This window comes from Cucurbita pepo, chromosome LG01 (genome assembly GCF_002806865.2).
Source record: "Cucurbita pepo subsp. pepo cultivar mu-cu-16 chromosome LG01, ASM280686v2, whole genome shotgun sequence".
NCBI lineage: Eukaryota > Viridiplantae > Streptophyta > Magnoliopsida > Cucurbitales > Cucurbitaceae > Cucurbita > Cucurbita pepo.
The window spans coordinates 7,198,354-7,221,010 of record NC_036638.1 but is presented as its reverse complement, the minus strand read 5'-3'; the positions used below and the strand labels follow the sequence as shown (position 1 = coordinate 7,221,010).

The following is a 22,657-nucleotide window of genomic DNA, read 5'->3' as shown; positions in this document are numbered from 1 at the left end:
AAAATCTGTGGTTCACCTTCATATCTCTCCTCCCTAATAATCAAAAGGGAAAATCCAGAAAAGATCACAAACAGGAAGAAAGAAGGAACAAAGAATCTGAATAAAAGTTTGCCAATGTAGAAAAATAGCAAACAATACCCGGAAGATTGAGTTGAATCAGAATAAATCCCAACAGCTAAGAATCAAATACATATAGCCTGAGATTGGGGATTACTAAGAACCTCTTAGTAACTTCTCTTTATCTTTAGAATGAAATTGAAGACGGTTGTTTCAGAATCGTGATCAAAGATAGGTGAAAAAAAATCATACAAATAATTTGAAAATAGAACAAGAAAACGTGAATAGATCCACAAAAAGGGGTCTCTTTTCTTCACCTTGCCATACAGAAAATCTAAAGCTCATAACAGAACAAAAATGGATCGAAGAAAATAAAAAACAAACAAACACAAAAAAGAAAATAAAAAAAAATTGACCAAGTCAGGCGTCGTTGAAGAAAGAGATTCAGAAGTAGCTCATTATTAGAGATAAATCCTGAACCTGACGGAGCAAAAGGTTCCTTTTCCTGATATACGAAATATGATCGGAATTAATAAACACAGATGATTAGAAACTGTTTGCAGCTCCCAAGAATTCAAATATTCAAATCCATGTACTCCCCACACACATTCTGCTAGTCATAAGCCTGAGATCCTGTCATAAACTTAATAGTAACTATTTTATAACCTTTCTTCCAAAAGCTATGAAAATTCATGAACAACATCCAAATCCATTGCTGATACCCTTCAGTCTACCAGCAGTTAGAGCATTTCTTCATTTCCTCTCCCCTTCATATTCTGCTGCATGAAAAGCCAAAACCATCAGGCCATTCAAACAAGCCATTGGAAAATCCTTCACCAGCTGTGTGTGCTTGCTTGATAAACTGCTTTACTAGCAGCAGCTACAAATTCTGAAGCAGAGAGATTACTGATATCATTATTTATATCCATTGCCAATGCAAGGCAAGAACTTGGTTTCTGCATTCATGGCACAGCTTCAAACCTTGCTTTTAGTTTCTAACCTCTGAAAACAAGAGATTCAGACTTTGGCACTTGAATAGATTATAAAGCAAGCAACTGCAGGCTATTTTGACAAAGAACAGGTCAGGCTTCATTTTCTGTGGCTCACAAAAGTAAATTTGGGTGGGGGAAGGTCTTTTCTAGCTCTCCATCTATCTAACTTAAATTAATCATATGTTTCAACATCTCAGCCAACAGGATAATCTTTAACTATCAGAGGTCAACTTTTTTCAGATGACAAGCATGTACAATGACGTTTTCGCTATCCAACATACCAAAACTAGTAACATTCTAATAAAATCGAAACGATGTTTCTCCTTTACACACAAAGAAACCAGAACAATCTGATATATATGTATACCTATGAGAAGACCAGACAGTAGAAATAATTCGAAGTGCAGCCACATACATGAATCCTCATGAAGAGAGCCTAAAAAACACGAAAACGTGTTACCTCGCCAACAAGGGAGGGAAGGAAATCTCTTACTATCTGTTAGCAATACTACAATACTACAATACAAAAGAAGAAGCAGATGCAATAACTAATAAGGGCCATCATTTCAATAGAATTTTAAGGTAGGTATAGATATATGGGTATGAAACAAAGCCTTTTTAGTAAGAATACATCAATTGCAACCTCTGCAAATTGGTGTTGGCAAATAGCACTAGATATTTACATTCCCATAAGAGGGGAATTAGCCTCCCTGTAACAGGTCAAATGAAAAAATAAACCCAAAAGGAAAAAACATGACTCAACTTTGCAGATTGATAACATACACTATTATCAAAATGCTGTTCATAAAGTACATGAACACCAGTACCCAACTGATGAACACTTGGCTAAACAATAAACCATTAACCAAAGAGTCCAAACTTCAAACTTATGTAGCCACATGCACAATCAATAATGTGAGGGTTTAGTGTTTATTTATCAACAACAATGCATCTGAAATACACACCGAAGAACATCGGTTGCCTCGGTCCTTCCTTCATTCGATCGTTCCAAGAATGTTTCAGGAAGCACATTCTGGACATCGAATTAATCCATTCTCATTGCAATCTAAGCACCTCTTCAAGACTTCTTCATCTTCATCATACAACTTCCTGCTCCCACTGCAAGTCATACAAGGGACAAACCTTACATCTCCACAACCCTCACAGACAAATCCGGGTTCCTGAACCGGGAACCCCTTGAGAATCTTGATTAATTCTCCAGCTTCAAAGAGTTGTTTGATCACCTCGGCTCCTCCCACATGCTTTCCCCTAATAAAAACTTGAGGCAAACTGACATTTTTCTCGCCCATAACACTCTGCAACTCTTTCCTGTAGGCAGAATCCATTGATACATCACGCTCGTCTACCCAAACCCTAAAACCTCGGAATATTACCCTCACGGCATAGCAATCCTCATATGTCCTTCGAATCCCTCGTAAACTGGTCAAATACACCACAATTCTATCCTCAGTACCCGGCAATCGAATGGAAGGAACCCGGAAATCGGAAGCGAAGGATTTTGGGAGTTTAAGCTTGCTTTGAATTTGATGTTGCGATCCGTCGGTGGGCGAAGAAGAAGACTTACCGCTCTCAAACAAATTACACAATTGCTTGACCTTCCCTTTAATCGAATTGGAGGCAGATTTCATGGATTCGAAAGGGCTGTAATACTTCTTGACAGAATCCGTCCGATTAAGGGAGGCTCGAAGGTAGGGTTTCATGTTGGAATCCATAGAGGAGGAGTGCAACGTAACGGAGCGATTGAAGAAGGAAGAAGACTTAGTTCGATCAAATTCCGCCATCGACCCAAATACGAAAACAGGGGAAAAAATGAAATCAAGTCGAAACCCAATAAAAAGCAGGAGGAAAACAACCGAAAAACGTCGAAATGAGAGAAGAAAATGGAAAGAAACCAATGAATCACGACGAACAGAGAATCAAAAAAGAGGGTTGTTTAGGGCGTTTCGATGAGAAAACCGATTGTCCCTGTTTAGGTTAAGGAGGGATAACGGAGGAGTATATGCGTAGCAAGTAAGCGAAGAATGTTGTTGGAAAAGGGTTTTCTAGAGAGAGAAATGGAAGCTTTTGTGAGCCTTTCGGTGGGGGAAATTAGGGTATGGTTTGAGATTAAGAGAGAGAGAGAGAGAGAGAGAGATGATGTTGTGTACCTTTTTGACACGAAGACGCGGCAGGCTTTGTTTGAATTCTACTTGGCGTTTCTTCTTCGTCGCTCGCTTTCATGGCTTTCTCTCTCTACCAGACTCTTTCTCTCTCTACCCCCACTGGAAACGCTCTGGAATTTGCCCATATTTGCCCAAATTTGTAAGTTTCTTATCTCATTCACCGCCAAAACGTTGACTCCTTTTGCTTATTTATGCATACATGCCTTCATTTCTACACCACATCATTGCGTATAATTTTGCAACTACAAAATTATTTTTAAAATATAAATTCTAATTAATATTATTTTCACTCTAACTTATTTCTCATTTCGTAATTTTTACTTAATAATAATTTTTAAATATTTATGGAAGGCGTACATAATAAATAAATAAATAAATAAATAAATAAATATATATATATATATATATATATTTTAAGAATAGAGATATTTTTTAAATAAAGGGAAATTTTGAGAACAGTTTTTTTTAGTTAGATTACACGTNTTTTTTTTTTTTTTTTTTTTTTTTTTTTTTTGTATTCAATAGGTTTAAAAATAATAAAAGTTAATTTTATATCTAATAAAATTAAAAAATTTTAATTTTGAGTTTAATGGTAAGTTTTAAAAGTATTAAATAGATAGTTTTTCTAAAATTTGATGTAAAAAAATAACTTTAAAATTGGAAAACAATAAATGAAAATAGAAGATATTCGAATCCCTTATTTGTTAAGTTATATTTATATCTATTGTAATAATTTTTTGTGTGCGGAAGAAAAATCATTTATTATTCAAAAGGAAAACATTTAATACCATAATTTAAATAAAGTAGTTCAGGTGCTTAACGTGTGTTTGTTTCTTTTTTTTAATAAAAGCAAGTGAAATAATTACAATCATAAATAGGTATTATAGGCCCCATGTAACAACGATCGATTTAAATACTTCAGTTTCGTAGCTAATTAATTAATTTATATATATATAGATATTAATTCATTTTTTGAAAAGAAAATTTTGTTATTGAAAATTACTTTTTCCAGTTTTAAAATTTTTAAGAAAATTTTGAAGAATAAGGACAATATTAATTTGTCCATACAACATTAAATTTATATTTGGGATATAGTTAAGTTGACAGCTCACACCGAGATATACAACTTGAACCATAGTATAGAAAATAATTACCATTTTTGTAATGAGATTTTTAATTTTTAATTTTGTAAGACTCAATTTTAAAGAAAAATCAATTAGCTTAATTAGCTTAACAAAATTTAGTGGAATATTTAGAAAATGTAGACATACCATTATAGGTGTGTACTTGATTCATTAACAAAATCAATTTCTTCATACCTGCAAGAATAATTCAAGAAAAGAACGAAGATCAGAAAATTTAACAGTAGTTCGAGTAGTGCCTTACCCTACTCCTCTTTAAGACTCCTCGAGTATGATATTGAAAAGTGACCAAACCGACAACAACTAGCATTGAACCATTTTCAAATTTCTTGGACTTTGTTCGGAATGACATTTCAAGTGATCAAAACATTTTGAAAAAGTCATTTTAAACCGGTCTAACTAGAGCAATCTAGCAATAAACATAGCCTAAAAGAACGGAATAAACTTGCTTATACGCTACAAGAAAACTCAGAACTCAGTTAAGCCATACTCGAATTTACCAATCCAAGCATCTTCCTATAAGAAGGTAAACATGGGAAGCAGAAGGATACAAGTTACTGAATGGTAAGTGAAAAATATACCTTCCTTCTTCTAGTAGTGTATGTAGTTGTGTAAATGGTAAAAATCTTCAGTACTGAACAGCCATGGTAAAGTTAATGCAAGAACCCCAAAACATAAGAAAACACAATCACTCGACCCCCTCTCCCACCATAATTAAAAAGGAAGAAGACATGACTGAGTACATGCAGAAGGGCAAGATTTTTACAGGTCATTCATTGCAGACAAGCTTCGAGGCATTCAAAGTTTCAAACTTCTTCCCATGGGATTGCTCCAGGCCTTTCCCAAATCTCCATTCCTCATTCAATAACCCTTGTTCCCCCGAATCCTCGCCCTCATGTCAACCTGGAATTTTGAGGTGCATTGAATCAATTTTAGTACCATCTAACAAGGTTAACGACGTCGAGAAAAACAAATTAAATGACGACAGCCACTGATTTTCAGTTCTTTTTCTTTTTGGAAACAGGAATCACTGTTTATTACTATGATAAAAACTTTCTTTAAGGATATACCACATGAAAGCCACCCAGTCAGTCTCAGTCCCTGATGGAGTTTACAAAAGCATTGCCTCCAGAAGGAAGGATTAAACTGAAAGTGCAGTTATTGGAGGCATTATCTACAGGAACCTAGTAAGAACTGCAAAGTTTAGCTAACTCAAAATTTATCCAATCTTAACTCTTATTGTTTCTTTCCAACCGGAGACTCCACCCTAAAATTTGTTTGCTTTGCCCCTTACCTTAAGCAATATCCATAAACAAGATGAAATATATTCTCTTCCGAAGTTCGATCTGAGAAAAACTGTAAATCAGAAGTTTACTAAAGGGCACAGGATAAAATGTATAGTTAGTTCCTTCACTTTCTTCCAAACATAAAGGCACGCTAAAGGGTAAAAAGTTTTGTGACAAAACAATTGAACAACATCGAGTCTTCACCTTTCAGAAGTTTTGAGTCCATGAGAATAAGCTGTGCGGACTTTTTGGGGATATTTTCCTATTTACCCTTATAGAGATTCTTTCTAGAACACTACTGCTGCATCCATTTGGTATAACACAGATGTTGAGCCCAAAAAAGGGAAGTCCACAATCTCTACGCCGTTCCAATCCACTCATTTTCTATAAAACCGAGCAGGTCATTTAGTTCGCTAAATTCAAGTGCTGTCAAGTTCCTTCTAATCAGTACATTCCAGCTTCTCGAATCCTCATTTCATAATTCGTTTACTGAACCTCACAGAAAATGGATGAAGTCCCACGGTCCAGTAGGCCAATATCTTCCCATCTTCTAATTTGATAGCAGAATTATTTGTGATGAATCCCCTTCAACTTTGTTATGTTTGATATAGAGATCCATGCCCTTCTGCCTTTTCTTTCGGAAGCAGGTCATTCCCCCCTTATTTTCGATAAATGCAGTTCATTGCCCTGCATTCAAAGACCTCCATACTCATTTTTCCATCAGTGCTTAATTTTTTTCTCCGATTCTCACACTTTGAAGAAGGCTCTTTACGGACTGAAGCATCCTCCATTTTTCTATAGAGAAGAGACCACCTTTGAATTTACAAAGTGGATAAGCTTCCCTATGAGGAGCCATCCAAGAGAAAGTTTCTTGTCTTCTTTTTCAAGGTGTTGTGACGCTGTCATATTTCCCCTAGGCATGGGACAAGAAGAATGGTAGATTTGCTAGCACCATGTGACACAAGGTTGACCTTCCACCTTTAGCATAGGGCAAAAATCCTAGCATATATTTCCAAGAAAAATTTCCAACATTCACCCATAGCATTACTTTGGATATCCTTTTGGATAGCTTCACCCACAGATGTTCTCTCTACTTCCCAATGAGATGAGAAAATAAAGAAGTGACTAATCATCTATTCACAGTCCACTATCTTAAGACCAATCTTTACATTATATAATACCACATAAAAGTTTAAACTACGAGTTGCCATGTTGTTGGATCATGAGGTGTATTTTAGAATACTTTGAAGCACCAGTAGCATGATTGAGATCTACTTAAACAAAAAATGAACGCCTGCATGAGGCTAGAGAAGGAGTTCACGAAAACTTGCCTGGCCTCTTTTACAATTGAAATATGTTTCCCTTAATCCCACGCATTCGCTAGGAATGCAAGGACTCTTCTCTCCAGCACATTCCTTGTAAGTTCGGTTCTGGACCTGAAATTACAACAACATAAAGACTGAAATCCATGTTGAAATCAAGCAACGACGCTATACATCCTTATTTACATTATTCGTGATAGACTGTTCTAACATTCATTAATACTGTATAATCTGTCACAAATGATAGCCAAAGAGTAAAAAGGACATTTCAGAATAATAGATGGCAATTCTATAGTAAGATTATCCAAGTACTGATAAGATACATGTCTGCACACGCACACACATAAAGACGGACAAATACAGAGAGAAGATGATTATACAAGACCTTTACACAATCGGATTCGCTGAGACACTTGACCAGTTCCATCGCTAAACCTTTGCAAGACTTCGACATCCTTCCCCTTAATTTTACCCTCCTCAAAGATTCCTGTTATGCCTTGAATCTTCACTTGAAATAGCACAATTATCTTCGTTTACAGTATTCAGCTTTGTGCTCTTGACAATAAATATCAACCGAGCTGATTTTCTACTCGCAGGACTTAACTGGAAACCAGACAGTATGCACAATTCTCCTCAGCGTCAGTGAGGAACAGCATGATAAATCGTGAAACAATCTATAGCACGAAGCAAGGCGGCAAATAACACACCAAATTCATATTACATAGAGAGAGAAAAAAAAAAACATTGTATCATTGAAATATCTAATTTTTTTTTTTAATAAACCAATCAAAATCAGTGAAAAAAAGTGATAGAACGATTGATTCTTAGGATATCGGTAAGGAATCCGACCGAGAAATGGGAGCTGGCTTCCAATTAGAAGGCATGGACGCAGAGCTGATTCCAAAATTGAATAGGAACAAACATGAAAGAAGAAGGATGAGAACAGTAAAAAGCATAATAGAACAGAAACGAAGCAAGTGAGAGAGAGCCTGTGGAATGGAGATGGCGGATGGATGCATAGATGGAGACAGATTTGATACAGAAGAAAATGAACACAGAGTTGCAGAACGAAAAGGAAACAGAATCAACAACAGCAAAGAACACGACGAAGCGAATCGAACAGCGACGGAGGAATTTACCTGGCGAGAGGAAACGACGACTACCGATTGCTGTGAACGCCCGACGAACAAGAATAAGGCGAAAGAAGGGGTGACGACTTTCTACAAAGGTTAATTTCATTTCGTGGTTTAAATAAATAAATAAATAAATAAATAAAATTACAATTAGATTTTAGACTCAATTAATAAAAACACCCATAAATATTATACTTTATTAAAAAAAAATAATAATTTTCATGTAATTATTTAAAAAAATAGTTAAATAATAAGGATAAAATAAAAAGACCAAAATTGAAAAATCACATTTGTATTATTTTTAATAAATTTTTTTAATTATATTAAGAGAAAATTATGCAATTAAATTTATTGAACATAAAAAGAATATTATATAATTAGCCGCAGAGAGTTTCCAGATGGGGCCCACATTCTTACCCAATGAAAATTAGAAAAGGAAAAAAAATAAGAAATAAAAAATAAAAAAAGGAAAGCCAACAGAAGCTTTAGAAACCGCTATTTTTTTCTCTTTCTGACCAATCTTGCTGCTATTCCCATGGCGGTCTTCGCTTCGAACAATGGACGCCCGTAGTCTACTTTACAGCAATCAACAAGCGAAAATTTTCGAATTGTGATTTGTTCAATCTCCGTAATCACTTCAATCCAAGCTTCTTCTCTAATGGACGATGACGACTTCTCTGACTACAAGCTCTGCGGTTTCTTGTGTGTGGTTCTTGCCGTTCCTTCGCCGTTGTCCGAACTGGCGGATGCTCTACGTCCAGGTACGCGTTGTTATGTCTCTGTTGAGAGTTCTGATGTTTGTTTTACTTCCGAATATGGCGTCGTGCTTACTCCGATTGAAGCAAACCCCAAACCGCTCTCCAAGGCCGGTGTTTCGCCTCAAGATTCTGAGCAATGTAGGGGGACGGTAGGTGGAGAGGGAACTAGTACGGTGGAGAATGGTGATTTAACTTTGAAGCGGAAGATGTCTGCGAGAGGACGTAGGACCTCGGGGAAAAAGAGGACGAATAGGATGGGGCTGGTTCATGGCAGCATGAGCGTTGTGCATCAAATTCACGCTCTGGTAGTGCACAAGTGCTTGAAGATTGACGCGCAGGTGATTTTTGTTGACATTGGCGTTGATGAGGAGGCCCGAGCTGTGTTGTTGGTTGATGTTCATCTTCCCGTTGAATTGTGGTCCGGTTGGCAGTTTCCTAGATCCAAGACGGTTGCTGGTGCGCTATTTAGGCATTTGAGGTGATGGATTACTTTAAGTTCATTCGATTATTTTTTTTTCGGTTGAGTTTGAATTTGAGTTCGTAGTTTTCAGTGACTTTTCATGAACATATTTCATTAGTCAATGTTGAAGAGGAACTCGAGTGGCTAGTGGTTATGTTTCTTTTTTGAATAATCAGATTGACGCTCAAAAAGGCTATCGTTGGTCCAACCAAAGAACTTGAGTATGTTAAGACTATCTATCCACATTATATGACATCATTTATCTTCCAATTAAGGAACCTCTATACATTATGTAGCTTCTTGAAAATGTTTAGAGAACTGATATAAGTTGTAACTCCCTCCATAAAGCCATATAATCCCTTCATAAAATGTATAGACAGCTCATGTTGGTGAAAAAAGTAGAGTCTTCATTCCCTTCATCTAATCTATCTAATCCTGGATTCTTGCATCGTTATTGGTTATCTTGAGCATTCATCTCCATCGACTCCAGCTTCACAAATCTTGTTTGCTCAAAAACAATTTTCTTCTTCGAATTTGTGCATATGGACATTAATCTTCTTCATCAATGGCTCCTTTCTATGGACACCCGAAGTAATTCATTTCACTCTCTGATAATATTCTTAGTAGCCTTTACCTGATTGAGAAATCAGACCTTTTTAGGCTAGAATCCTTCCCAGAGGTACTTAAAAGGAGTGGTACTGTTGTGAAAAATTCTTAAATTTAAAGAAGATAGGACCTATAGATATCGCCCTAGTGATTGCATTCTTAAAAGGGAAGGAATGAAAGGATTTGGAGACAAACTTGAAAATTCTTGATGTTTTGGTCCCTTATTCGTTTATTAATTTCTAATAATCGTTTTGGCAACTTAGACCAAGCAGTTAAAAAAAAAATATATTTTTTTTTTTTAGTTTTTGCAAGAATCAAGATTGGTATAAGTTGTAATCTATAGTCTATTCATTCTTATTTGTTTATTTTTTTTCTTCTGTTAAGTAGGATCTTCGACTCCTACTTCTATTAGCTTTTTGTAATGGATTTTTGTTTCATGCAAATGTTGTGAGTTTATTATTGTTTCAGTTATAAATGGCCTTTTGTTTTAGATGAAATGTTTTAAGTTTATTATCCTATATACTTTCAGTTGTGAATGGCAAGAAAGAAGCTCTCTACTTGTTGGAAAAGATCATTCTCAAGTTGCAGATATGGTTAGGAAGAGCGTGTGGAATCCCGCAGAATGTCATGTCCACAATTGCAAATTGCACAATAGTCCTGGAGGTTCTTCAAATAGAAGGCTCTTTGAACTTCATGAAATATTTAGAAGCTTACCGAGTATTCTTAGGTCATGCAAACCTGAATATACGAGAATACAACCAGAGGATGATTATTCTCAATCAGGCATATGGGACATATCAGATGACGTTCTGATTAATATAATGAAAGCTCTTCGCCCTTTGGATCTTATTAGGGTTGCTTCAACTTGCCACCATCTGAGATCCTTATCTGCATCAATCATGCCATGCATGAAACTCAAATTGTATCCTCACCAGCAGGCAGCTGTTGAATGGATGTTACACCGTGAGCGGAATGCTGAAGTTTTCTACCATCCTTTATATGTACCTTTTTCAACAGAAGATGGTTTTTCGTTCCACATAAATACCGTTACTGGTGAAATAGTCACTCTGGGGACCCCAGCTATCACTGATTTTCGTGGGGGGCTTTTCTGTGATGAACCGGGCTTAGGAAAGACAATAACTGCACTGTCCCTTATCTTAAAGACTCAGGGAACATTAGCAGAACCACCACCTGGAGTACAAATTGTTTGGTGCACACATAATGGCAACCGTAAATGTGGTTACTACGAGGTTAGCAGTAATAGTAATACTAGCACCAACAATTTATTGGTGAAGGAAGCTGTGGGCTGTAGTTCTCTGAAAGGAATGGAGGACTTAACATATCATACACCTAAAAGGGCAAGGCTGACGACTTTGGATGACAGACATACAGTAACTAATGATTCATGTGCTGGCAATGAGATGATATCTCCATCATCTACAGACTATGCAAAAGCAGTTCAAATGGTTCGATGCACTAGGAGCTTGAGTAGTGTCAAGAGAAATCTTCTTCTCACGTATGAAGGAGCATCTAGCCTTTCCAGACACCTGAATACTGGTAAAAAGTCAACAAGAACACGGACAAGGAAGTTGGCTGCTGGGGCAAAGAGAGCTGGTGTGTCTAATGGATTCACAAACAACTATGAGGTGTCTGAGACAACCACTGCAGATAAATTCGAATATAAGGACACATGGGTGCAGTGTGATGCTTGTCACAAGTGGCGGAAGCTTTCAGAAACTTCTATAGCTGATGCTAGTACAGCTTGGTTTTGTAGTATGAATACTGATCCTTTTTACCAAAGTTGCAGTGTTCCAGAAGAATCTTATGACAAGTGCCGTCCAATTACTAATATTCCAGGATTCTACAGCAAAGACACTTCTGGAGGCGAGGAGAAAAATATTTCGTTCTTCACCAGTGTGCTCAAGGAAAACATGGCACTGATAAATTCTGGAACAAAGAGAGCCTTGACTTGGTTATCTAATCTAGCTCCTGAAAAAATTTCAGAAATGGAAACAACTGGTTTAAGAAGTCCTATACTAGCATCTTATGTGGTTCCTGGTAGTGATGTCTGTGGTTTTCATAAGATGTTCGAAGCATTTGGTTTAGTAAGAAAAATGGAAAAAGGCACTATCAGATGGTATTACCCGCATAATCTTCACAACTTGGCATTTGATGTTGCTGCTCTGAAAACTGCATTGACTGAGCCACTCGATTCAGTTCGGTTATATTTATCAAGAGCAACCCTGATTATTGTTCCATCAAATCTAGTTGATCACTGGAAGACTCAAATTCAAAAACATATCAGACCTGGTCAGTTACTGGTTTATGTATGGACTGATCATAGAAAACCATCTGCACATTGTCTAGCATGGGATTATGATGTTATCATTACCACATTTAGTCGGTTAAGTGCAGAATGGGGGCCACGGAAGAGAAGTATATTAATGCAAGTGCATTGGCATAGGGTCATTTTAGATGAAGGGCACACCCTTGGCTCTAGTCTTAACTTAACAAACAAGTTGCAAATGGCTGTTTCTTTGATATCTTCAAATCGCTGGATATTAACAGGAACTCCAACTCCTAGCACACCTAATAGTCAGCTTTCACATCTTCAACCATTACTTAGGTTTCTTCATGAAGAAGCCTATGGTCAGAATCATAAGTCATGGGAGGCTGGTATACTTAGACCTTTTGAGGCAGAAATGGAGGAAGGAAGGTTACTTTTGTTAGACTTACTTCGTAGGTGTATGATTAGTGCAAGAAAGACGGACTTACTATCCATCCCTCCTTGCATCAAGAAGGTAAAATACCTAAATTTTACAGAAGAGCATGCTCGAAGTTACAATGAACTTGTAGTTACAGTGCGGCGTAATATATTGATGGCTGACTGGAATGATCCTTCTCATATTGAAAGTTTATTGAATCCGAAGCAATGGAAATCTCGAAGCACAACAATCAAGAACATCAGACTATCTTGCTGCGTGGCTGGACATATTAAAGTCGCAGAAGCTGGTGAAGATATTCAGGAAACCATGGATATTCTTGTTGATGATGGTCTGGATCCTATGTCACAGGAGTATTCTTTTATAAAATATAATCTTCTTTATGGCGGGAACTGTGCTAGGTATTATTCCACTTTGATTCATGCCGACTCTTTCACAATGTTTTGTTTTTGTTTTATTAATGAAAGAATGCTTGTATAGGTGTGGGGAATGGTGTCGTTTACCTGTGATTGCACCCTGTAGGCATCTTCTTTGCCTTGATTGTGTTGCTTTGGATTGTGAAGGGTGTACCTTTCCTGGCTGTGGTAAATTATACGTGATGCAGACTCCTGAAACCATAGCACGGCCTGAAAATCCCAATCCAAAGTGGCCTGTTCCCAAAGACCTTATTGAGTTGCAACCATCATATAAGCAAGTAGGCTGACTACGAGTGATAGTTACTTGAAAATATGTGGTTTGAACTTTATCAATATATGGCCAACTGATCGTGGTGTGTGATATTTACAGGATAACTGGGATCCTGATTGGCAATCAACTTCTAGCAGTAAAGTTGCATATCTCATTCAGAGATTAAAAGCTTTAAGTGAAGCAAATGATGAAGCTGCTTTGTTCCCTCCCCCTTCATTGACTAAATCTGATGTACTACTGCAGGAAGTAGACCACTCAAGGAATATCACTTCAGATCATGAAATAGTCAGAGACAAAGTTCTTATTTTCTCTCAATTTCTTGAGCATATTCANTTTTTTTTTTTTTTTTTTTTTTTTTTTTTTTTTTTTTTTTTTTTTTTTTTTTTTTTTTTTTTTTTTTTTTTTGTAAGTCCAGGAATTTTGTACAATTATCTGAACTTAGCATTGTGTCTCCTTGCCCAGTTAACCATTGCCGGCATCAGATTTGCTGGGATGTATAGTCCAATGCATGCTAGCAATAAGGTGTGGCATTCAATTCTATCATGTTCATAACGCGTAGAGATACCTAGGTTTGATGCTGGTGTCGAGGTGTGCATTGATTCTGTTTCACCGGTGCAGATGAAATCATTGGCCACGTTTCAGCATGATGCAAGCTGCATGGTGCTTTTGATGGATGGAAGTGCTGCACTGGGTCTTGATTTGAGCTTTGTAACTTACGTATTTCTAATGGAGCCAATCTGGGACAAAAGGTAATACAAAAGCATTTTATGTTCAAGTCGTTTGATGGATGATTTAGACCTTCGTACAGGACTATATAATAAAAAATAAGTTGTTCTTCACCATCTCAAATACTCTTGCAGCAGATCTGATTTTTTATTTGAGAGAGAATCCTGACCATCCTTCTGTCTTTCATCTGAATGAAGTCTTATCACTTCAAGTATACAACCCATATATAGGGATACCAAGAACTTTCAAACTTGGTAGAGAGAGTAAATAGTGAAAGTGTCTCTCCAAGTAGTTTGAGCATGGATGAATCTGTTTTTGCTAAATGAGAAAGTGGTTAATGAGAAAAAATATTGGTCGAGTCCTGCAGATTTTCATTGAACGATAGGTCTTAAATTAGCTGATTGAATTTTCTCATTCGGTTAGTTATGCTGCGACCTGAGGATTTTTCACGACTCATCTACTGCAATTAGTTTGCACTGTGAAGAATCAGATTTACTAGGCATGTAGCTCTTGCCTTACTGTTGCTGATATATTGTAGTCCACCGTTTTTCTGCAATTAACAATTAGAAAGGTCTGGATTCACAACTCATCTACTGCAATTAGTTTGCTGATATATTTTAGACCATAAGAAAACAGTTAACCTTGCAAGTAGTAAAACATTTTCTCTGAATCCAGACCTTTCTGAAAGAAGTCTTTCCTAGCGATCTGAATTTGCTTTGCAAGAATGAAAAAGTTCAACGAGGGGGATGTTGCATGATGATGAATTGTCGCTTTATGTAGCCAATTATGTCTTTAACATAAGAGCTGATCTTGGCCTCGTTAATTTTGTGAGTGATTAATACACTTTTTCCTCATTTGGTTAATTTTGAAAAACAATCTTTCCTCTTTCCAAATAGTCTTGTATTAAGCTTCTAAAGCACTAGAGTGAATTACTACTTATTTCCTCCCTTATACACCTCTGTTATTAAACATCTTGAAATATTTGAAAAACAGGCTAATTCATTATTTATTTTCATCTTTCTTTGAATGTTATCTTGGTTTCCATCCCATACATTTTCAGATCGTCATGCATTTTGCACTTTTAATCCAAGTAATGGATCAATATTTCTATGCATTTGGCTCTGACTTCTCAAAAGATAAAGCATTAATAACTAATCCATCATGGCTGCGCAGTATTCTTTTTTAACTGCTTGACATAGGATTGTTTTCAGTTATAGTAATTCACTCAATATTTTACTCTTTTTTAGCATGGAGGAACAAGTGATTAGTCGTGCTCATCGGATGGGTGCTACTCGTCCTATTCATGTTGAAACCTTAGTAATGCATGAAACAATTGAAGAGCAAATGGTACAGTTTCTACAGGTATGCCATACGTTCTGAAATAGTAGTGGTAGTGATCTTGCCTTGGGTATTTACAGTCTTGTTATTACTTTTTCTTTTTTTTTTTCTTGTGTGTGTGCGTGCTACATGGGATGGGGAGATTCAAATCGGAGACCTTTTAGTTGAAAGTACACACTTTTTGCCAGTTGAGTTATGCTCAATTCGCTTTGAGTATTAACAATCTCATTATTATGTGCTCTAGTTATTGTAATTTTGCATCCTGTTTCTTGAGCTTGGGCTTTTGTAGGTGCGTCTTTTTTTTTTACTTTCATTTATCTTAATAAAAGCTGGTTTCTTTTTTTAAAAAAACAAAAACCTGTATGCTTGTATAATTATATTACAGCAATTTCTTCCGAAGAATTTACTGAAGTTGTCTTTGATTTCAAAGGTTCAGCTATCAGGATTTGAGGACCTCGGTTCCTCATTCTTGATAAAGCACACCTTTCTTATCTGTTATGTTTTGTTTCACACGCAAGAAACCTTCTATTAAAGTGGAAAACATGCACTTTTAAGCCTCTTTAATTGTATGAGGCACGACCCAAAGAACATCTTAAAGATAACGGCTTAAAATTAAAGAAATCCCTAAAAACCTTATACAAAGTTTCCCTTTCCGTTCTATTTTTAAGTGCTAAGATGCATCTGGATGAAGAGAGCCCGAACATTCTATTGGTCATACCTAGATACCCCAAATATCTTCTTCTACATATTGTGGAGAAGTCCAGAAAAGTAAAGAAAAAGCACCTGGTCCTTTTTTTCACAATTTTGGTATCAACAATACTAGTTCTGGAGGAGGCTGATCTAGGATTTTTCTATTGAATATGTTCAAGATATTAACCTCTCCAGTGGGGTTTAGCAAAAGATAACCCACATTATTCATTTGTCTTAAAGGCTAAATGTTCATATCTCCACCAACATTGTTGAAATAAAAAGAAACAAAGTTGATGAAGGAAGAATTTGGAAAGCCTGATTATGTAGACTAAACTCTCTTTTGCACATTCTATGATTGATTTTTTTCTTTTCCTTAAATGGTTGATTTTTCTGAAACGCTCCAGGTCATTCTTTTTAATGCTTTAAACCTCATTATTTACTCTTTTCTCAACATGCTTTGTTTCCCCCCTTTTAAATGAAGGATACTGATGAGTGCAAAAGATTGATGAAGGAAGAATTTAGCAAGCCTGATTATGAAGGACCACGTGCTCATCGTTCAATGCATGATTTTGCTGGGAGCAATTATCTTTCTCAGCTCAAGTTTGTGAGGACAAATCCTATGATGGAAAAGGCTGTAGAGAATATTTAATTGTACAGTGCAGTTCTCTGACATATCTTATTGCTGTTACTGTAGACATTATGATAAGATTGGTATCACAACTTGAAGGGAAAGATCGAAGCAAAGGGTCTGCAGTGGCTCAAATTCTATTCATAAAAATCAAGAAATAGTTCGTGTATGTTCATTATGTTTCCAGTTCCAAGTTATTGCTGAAGACTAAAGAATTCAATCAGCATATTGTTATTACTTAGGTTTAGAAGAACTTGGATCTGCAAAATGTGTATCATTCAGTATAGTCTCCGATGGGCAGAAATATGGAGTGAGCTCCTGGGTGGATGGAAGATGCTGACTCTCTTCATAGCAAACGAAAAGGCAAAGCATTTTTATTGTAATGGGGGGTAGGTCTCATGAGATCTACGCAGCTCTAGTTATCAAATAAAGCTCGCCAACAGAGTTGTCCGGTATAGTGATTCTGATTCCCTCACAAATCCATTCCTGGTCATAGCAGCAGATGGCAGGCCAGGTTCGAATTCATATTAGACTTTTATTTGTTTGAGTTGCTCCCACACACGATCTTTGGAGGGAATATATCCCCATTGTACACTAATTATCAATTTTTGTTCTGCTTTTATAAGTTGGCTAAGCCATTGAAATATTGGCTCAGGTTGTAATACTGCTGGTGTAAGAATGAAAGGTGTCCATATATGAGGTAGAATGTGTCTGCAAAATTTACCATTTAAAAAATCACCATTTCAAATTGATGGAAATAAATATTCTGGTTAGATGTTTGATCGATTAACCATATTCCTGACAAAGCCTGACTTATCTTGTCCTTTATAAATTATATCTATGTGAATTAACTTCTTTTTTCTCATTTGCTTTATTCAGTATGTAAAAGATTGAAATTAGGGCAAGCATCCAAGAAAGGTTGGTTGATTGAGGAGCTTCCAGTTTCTAGTCTGCAAGAAAGCTAAGATCTCTGTACTTCATTATCTTATTGAGAAGTAACCATGAATTATCTTTAAGTAAAGGATAGAAATGGATAACCACAGTGCTAGTGCTTTTTTACTAACTTTCTGACAAAAATAAAGTTAATATATATATATATATATATATATATATATATATATCAAAAGAAAGAAGAATGAATAGAAGTTCCTTTTCTACCCTTTTTTCCTAAATCATTTAGTCATAATCACCACAAATACTACAATAGGCACTCTCAACTTTGGAAGTTTGACCAAAATCACAATGGCTACACGCTAGCTACTTTTCTTGCCTTCTCTTCTTACTCTTTTGTGGATAAGAATCAATGTATTACTTTCACTAGGATTAAATATTGAGTTATTATATTGTTTGTTTTAGTAATTCTTAGCCTCGTTTGAACATAACTTAGTGGTCAAGCATTAGTGTCTCTTTGTATGCTCTAAAAGAGAATTTATTTATTCTATTTGCATTTTTTACTATGAGTGTCTTTTTGATCTTCAATATTGATTCAAGATCGAATGGTTTTATTCTAACAAGGCAAATATGAAGAAGGAAGAGAATTTTTCCAATATCTTGCAGATTCTCTCCAATCTTCAAGATCTTTCCACTTTCTTTCCTTTCCTTTTATGAGATTAAGATAAATAGAAAATGACAATTATTAAAACATCAAAATGAGAAGTCTGATTCTTTCTTTCTTCTTCTTCTGTTATTTTTTATTATTATTTATTAATTATTTTAGGTAAATGAGAAGTCTGATTCAAAACATGAAGGATGAAGGTTTAAAACCTATAACTTCTTGATTAAGAGTAAATGTTTTATGTCTATTGAGCTATGCTCGTATTGGCGTGGACATTTTGATTAAGCGTAAATGTATGCTCGTATTAGCATGAACATTTAATTTTCTGTCAAGATTTTCGAAAGTTTGAAAACTCTTCTTTTTCTTTTTTCATGGTTGAGATATGAAATCTCAAACTTACCCATTATGACTCCTCTGGAATTCTTCCAAGATTGACAAGCAGTTTCGTGGAGAATTTGGAAACAAGCAAATCTTGACCAAATTCATTCAGCAATCTTATTAGTGGCTCAGTGCCAAAATTGGAAAATTAAAAGACAAAAGATTGTATGCCTTTATTTTGTTTGTTTGTTTTGGTAGAGATCGAATCATGAGTACAGATATCTAAACTACAAAATAATGAGATTTCTAAGCCTAAAAATCCGAATTTTCATCAACTTTGTACATTCAGACATTCAAAATGATTCACTCTTGTAACATTAGAAAGTACATAATAATGGTCATTTAACTCTAAGAACTGATTATGTAAGCCAGAAGTTTAGAGAGGTTCATTGTATTTTGCTCTTGTTCTCTCAGATGATTGACTCTGTTCCATTTCCTTTCTCTTGAGATTGTTGCAATCCATTTCCTTGGCTTTTCCTCTGCATATGAAAGGCTTAAGCTTGTTGACATCAGATAATTTCACTGGTTTCAGCAAAAACTCCTCAGCTCCTTCTTCTAGACATCTGATTCAAAACAAATAACCAAAACCCAATTCAGATTGACATGATTGACATGAATTTACTGGTTGTTTATCATTTCAGATTTGGATTTGCTTGGAAACAAAATGGTTCCTGTTCTAGCTGTTTCCCTCCTCACCTGTTGATTCTTGCTGGAACATTCTCAGAGGACATAATCACAACAGGTATGTCTTTAAGTGAGTCAGATTCCTGCAAAACCAGATAGGATTTTCCTTTTCAGATTGAAATTGGTTGGAAAGTAAGTGAACTCAACCAGAAAACTAAGCCTTATGTTTTGAAAAGAAGAAGAAACTTGCCTTGATCTTTCTTAGAAGATCATAGCCTGTCATTTCTGGCATACAGTAATCTGTAATGATGAGATTAACTTCAATCTCCTGCAATCAAAGCAAAACAAATCAAAACAATGCCCAAAAGAACAACAAACAAACATCCAAATTGGAAATCCTTAACTTGATGATGTTGATGATGATGATTTTCAGGGGGAAAAGGAGAATGGATGCTTCCATTTCTCTCTCTAACCAAACCCAGAAGCTCCAAAGCCTTGCTTCCAGAATCCACAGCCGTAACTGTGAAAAGAAAAAAACCAAACCAAACCAAACCAACTGTTTAGAGCCTAAAATTCAAGCCATTCTTAGAACCCTAGAGAGAGTGAGAAAGAGAGAGAAGAAGGTTCAATGGCAGAGTACCATTGAAGGAGGAAGTTTTGAGCAGCCTTTCAATCAGCTTCCTGTCAACAAGGCTGTCATCGACAGCCAAGACATGGAATTGAGCATTAGAAGAGACAAGGGCCATGGGAATTGGAGGAAGAAGAAGAAGAAGAAGAAGAAGGTACAGAAAGGGGATTGCGAAGAAGGAGAGGAAGGAGATAGGGTTTATAAATGGAGAAGAAGAAGAAGAAGAAGAAGAAGAAGAAGAAGAAAGAAGGCATGGCGTAAGATTAGAATGGGATATGGCGAAATCCTTTGAAAAATTTGACAGTTTGGAAAGGCAGATCCGACAGATTTTGTTACACAATCTCGCGGATCTCTTAGGGTTTGATTTGTTTGAATTCAACTAGAAGCAAGGAAGATGGTGCTTTGCTTTGATTTCTTCTTTTTCTTCCACCCAAAAAAAAAAAACCAAATAGTCAAAGTATAAAATAATTGAGAAATTGAAAAAAGTCTTTTTATATATATATATATATATTAAAAAAAAAATCAAGTCCCTCTCTTTATTTCTGGAATTTTAATTTTTATTTAAACCAATCATAAACTATTAATTAGTCCTTCATTTCATGGTACTAATAATCATTTTTTTTTTTTTTTTTTTTTTTTTTTTTTTTTTTTTTTTTTTTTNTTTTTTTTTTTTTTTTTTTTTTTTTTTTTTTTTTTTTTTTTTTTTTTTTTTTTTTTTTTTTACTTTTGGGTAATTAATGAATGTGTTGGGTTTTGATTGAAATAATGTTGATTCATTTATTTATTTTCTTACCATATTTATATTCTTCTCGAATCTTATCTAAACCCGTATTAAATGCGGATGTTGATGGATATTATTAGTGTTAATATATTTTATATTATGTAATATTTTGTTAATTTTTTTTTTTTCTGATGTTTGATTCATTTTTAGTGTTGATGTTGATATCAATAGAGTATTATATGTATGCTCGGACATAGTTTAATGCATAAAGACAACGAAAATGTCTTAAAATTCGACATGAATAGAAGTCGGGTAAGAAGAATATTGAAAATTTAAAAATGTGAAAGAGGATAAATTAAGATAATAATTAAAGGAGATAAAATAAAATAAAAATATTTGAATTTATTTATGATGGAATCAAAAGGGGAGTACAGCCCTACCGTAGGAGCGTGATCCTTTAATCTTTAAGCACATGCAGTGGCCAGCCACCTTCTCAGCTCAAATTCCAGTGGATCTTATTTTCCAAAATTATTGAGATTCTTGTCATCAAATTTTTAGATTTTTACAATTTCTTTTCCTTTTTTTTTTCCTAACAAGTTTTGGATCTTGATAAAAACTAAATTAAATTCCTTTATCCAAATCTCCTAGAATAAAATCTCTTGATTTTCACTTTTTTTTAATTCATTTAATTTCTGTTTATCTTTAATTTCATATATATAAAGAAATTAAGATGGATTTTGACTATTCAACTTGGATTTGTAGAAAGAAATTAANTTTTTTTTTTTTTTTTTTTTTTTTTTTTGTAAAATATTGATATTCATTTGGGTGGGGGAGAAATTTGAGGCCTTCTAAATTGACCCAAAAAAAAAAGTATTTTCATATCAAATAAATACTTTTTTTAAAAAAAAATTAGGGTTTGGTAAATATGGTGATATTTGAAAATTTATTTAAACAAAATATTTTGAGAGAGGGAGTTTAATTATTAGGTTTGAAATATTGGATATTTGAGGCATAGCTTCACATCTCAACTTTGTTTTGTTCTTTTTATCAAAAGAAAAAAAAAAAGAAAAAAAAAAGAAAAAAAGAAAAGAGAATCCAAATTGAATAGAGAAAGCAAAGGAAAAAAAAAAAAAAGGTGCCGTAGTATGTGACGACCCGACTTTTCTAAATCTAGACCGACTTTGATCCTCACTAAATGCATGTTCTTATCGTTTTAAAACTCTGAGAAAAACAAAAAGTATAAAAACTAATAAACAATGTTGTCGCACTAAACAAACTCCAAAATATATATTACAATGAACGAACCACCAGTTGCATTCTCTGAGTCGAGTGGACATGGAACCCATCAAACGCTAGATCTTGTGATGAAAACTTACATTAGGGCGACATAATCAAACATAAAAACGAAATAAGAGATCTACAATCTTTTAGTCCTCATTTTCTTCCTAAATAGTTGAACGAAAAATACGAAATCAGGTATATTAAGATAGATCAAATATTATAGGGTTTTGATCGAAAAATTTCGAGCAATTGTTTACTAAATAATAAATTAAAAAATGGGTTTAATTTAGAGATTTGAAAATGACCCAATCCTAACTCTTTTGGCCAATAAAAAAAGAAAATGATTCTTCTCAAGTGTTTTATAACATGTGAAACATTTTTTTTTAGTGTTATCTTAACTAATTTATTAATTCAATTCAAACTTATCCACATTTTTTTTAGATATAAATAAATATGAATTATAAAATAAATGAAAACCATAAAATAAAAGTGGAGAATGTAATGAAATTCTTGCACTATCTTCCAAACATGGGATTCTTTTTTTTTTTTTTTTTCCAGATATTAGTTAATAATTTATTAATTTTATTTTAGTTTAATTTCAAATTTAGTCTCAAAGTCAAACTATTATTAAAATGTTATATAAGTGTCACTGCCATGCTTGTCCAAGGCGTGTCACATGTGGCTGTATGTCGGATGTTCTAATTATGTTTGTCCAAAACGTGTTATCCATGACTGCATG

The 22,657-nt window shown here is 34.9% G+C and overlaps 4 protein-coding genes across 12 annotated transcripts; 1 reads left to right on the top strand and 3 right to left on the bottom strand.

Annotated features, from left to right (window-relative positions):
• Positions 1 to 580: 580 nt before the first annotated feature.
• Positions 581 to 3,222, bottom strand: LOC111795751 (uncharacterized protein At5g39865-like). 4 transcript variants are annotated; one of them, XM_023678337.1, is made up of 3 exons: positions 2,015 to 3,222; positions 1,417 to 1,485; positions 581 to 833 (listed from the first exon to the last, which is right to left on the bottom strand). In XM_023678337.1, the coding sequence occupies exon 1, from the start codon at positions 2,849 to 2,851 to the stop codon at positions 2,069 to 2,071; it is 783 nt and encodes a 260-aa protein (XP_023534105.1). In that variant the 5' UTR covers positions 2,852 to 3,222; the 3' UTR covers positions 581 to 833; positions 1,417 to 1,485; positions 2,015 to 2,068. The 4 variants fall into 4 exon arrangements, with proteins under 4 accessions (XP_023534105.1, XP_023534112.1, XP_023534096.1 ...); XM_023678344.1 differs by lacking the exon at positions 1,417 to 1,485; XM_023678328.1 differs by lacking the exons at positions 581 to 833; positions 1,417 to 1,485 and adding an exon at positions 953 to 1,059.
• On the bottom strand, positions 581 to 8,219 carry LOC111795776 (cytochrome c oxidase assembly factor 5). 4 transcript variants are annotated; one of them, XR_002815252.1, is made up of 8 exons: positions 8,122 to 8,219; positions 7,368 to 7,585; positions 6,992 to 7,096; positions 4,956 to 5,277; positions 4,504 to 4,551; positions 3,218 to 3,474; positions 1,417 to 1,485; positions 581 to 833 (listed from the first exon to the last, which is right to left on the bottom strand). XR_002815252.1 is itself a non-coding variant. In XM_023678355.1 (4 exons), exons 2-4 carry the CDS (start codon positions 7,434 to 7,436, stop codon positions 5,236 to 5,238), a joined length of 216 nt encoding a protein of 71 aa, XP_023534123.1. In that variant the 5' UTR covers positions 7,437 to 7,585; positions 8,122 to 8,219; the 3' UTR covers positions 4,850 to 5,235. The 4 variants fall into 4 exon arrangements, 2 of the variants coding, with proteins under 2 accessions (XP_023534123.1, XP_023534138.1); XR_002815251.1 differs by lacking the exon at positions 1,417 to 1,485; XM_023678355.1 differs by lacking the exons at positions 581 to 833; positions 1,417 to 1,485; positions 3,218 to 3,474; positions 4,504 to 4,551 and having other exon boundaries at positions 4,850 to 5,277.
• A 377-nt stretch (positions 8,220 to 8,596) lies between these two features.
• Positions 8,597 to 20,070, top strand: LOC111790251 (F-box protein At3g54460-like). 3 transcript variants are annotated; one of them, XM_023671134.1, is made up of 11 exons: positions 8,597 to 9,351; positions 10,469 to 13,063; positions 13,143 to 13,356; positions 13,449 to 13,681; positions 13,799 to 13,871; positions 13,968 to 14,098; positions 15,323 to 15,437; positions 16,585 to 17,500; positions 17,611 to 17,649; positions 19,306 to 19,406; positions 19,722 to 20,070. In XM_023671134.1, exons 1-8 carry the CDS (start codon positions 8,774 to 8,776, stop codon positions 16,750 to 16,752), a joined length of 4,107 nt encoding a protein of 1,368 aa, XP_023526902.1. In that variant the 5' UTR covers positions 8,597 to 8,773; the 3' UTR covers positions 16,753 to 17,500; positions 17,611 to 17,649; positions 19,306 to 19,406; positions 19,722 to 20,070. The 3 variants fall into 3 exon arrangements, with proteins under 3 accessions (XP_023526902.1, XP_023526894.1, XP_023526887.1); XM_023671126.1 differs by lacking the exons at positions 13,799 to 13,871; positions 13,968 to 14,098; positions 15,323 to 15,437; ... (2 more) ...; positions 19,306 to 19,406; positions 19,722 to 20,070 and adding exons at positions 14,445 to 14,455; positions 14,707 to 14,721 and having other exon boundaries at positions 13,449 to 13,485; positions 13,593 to 13,681; XM_023671119.1 differs by lacking the exons at positions 13,799 to 13,871; positions 13,968 to 14,098; positions 15,323 to 15,437; ... (2 more) ...; positions 19,306 to 19,406; positions 19,722 to 20,070 and adding exons at positions 14,445 to 14,455; positions 14,707 to 15,031.
• Positions 18,813 to 20,256, bottom strand: LOC111790276 (two-component response regulator ORR4-like). The gene is made up of 5 exons (XM_023671143.1): positions 19,929 to 20,256; positions 19,693 to 19,808; positions 19,539 to 19,616; positions 19,361 to 19,431; positions 18,813 to 19,227 (listed from the first exon to the last, which is right to left on the bottom strand). Exons 1-5 carry the CDS (start codon positions 20,032 to 20,034, stop codon positions 19,041 to 19,043), a joined length of 558 nt encoding a protein of 185 aa, XP_023526911.1. The 5' UTR covers positions 20,035 to 20,256; the 3' UTR covers positions 18,813 to 19,040.
• Positions 20,257 to 22,657: the final 2,401 nt, after the last annotated feature.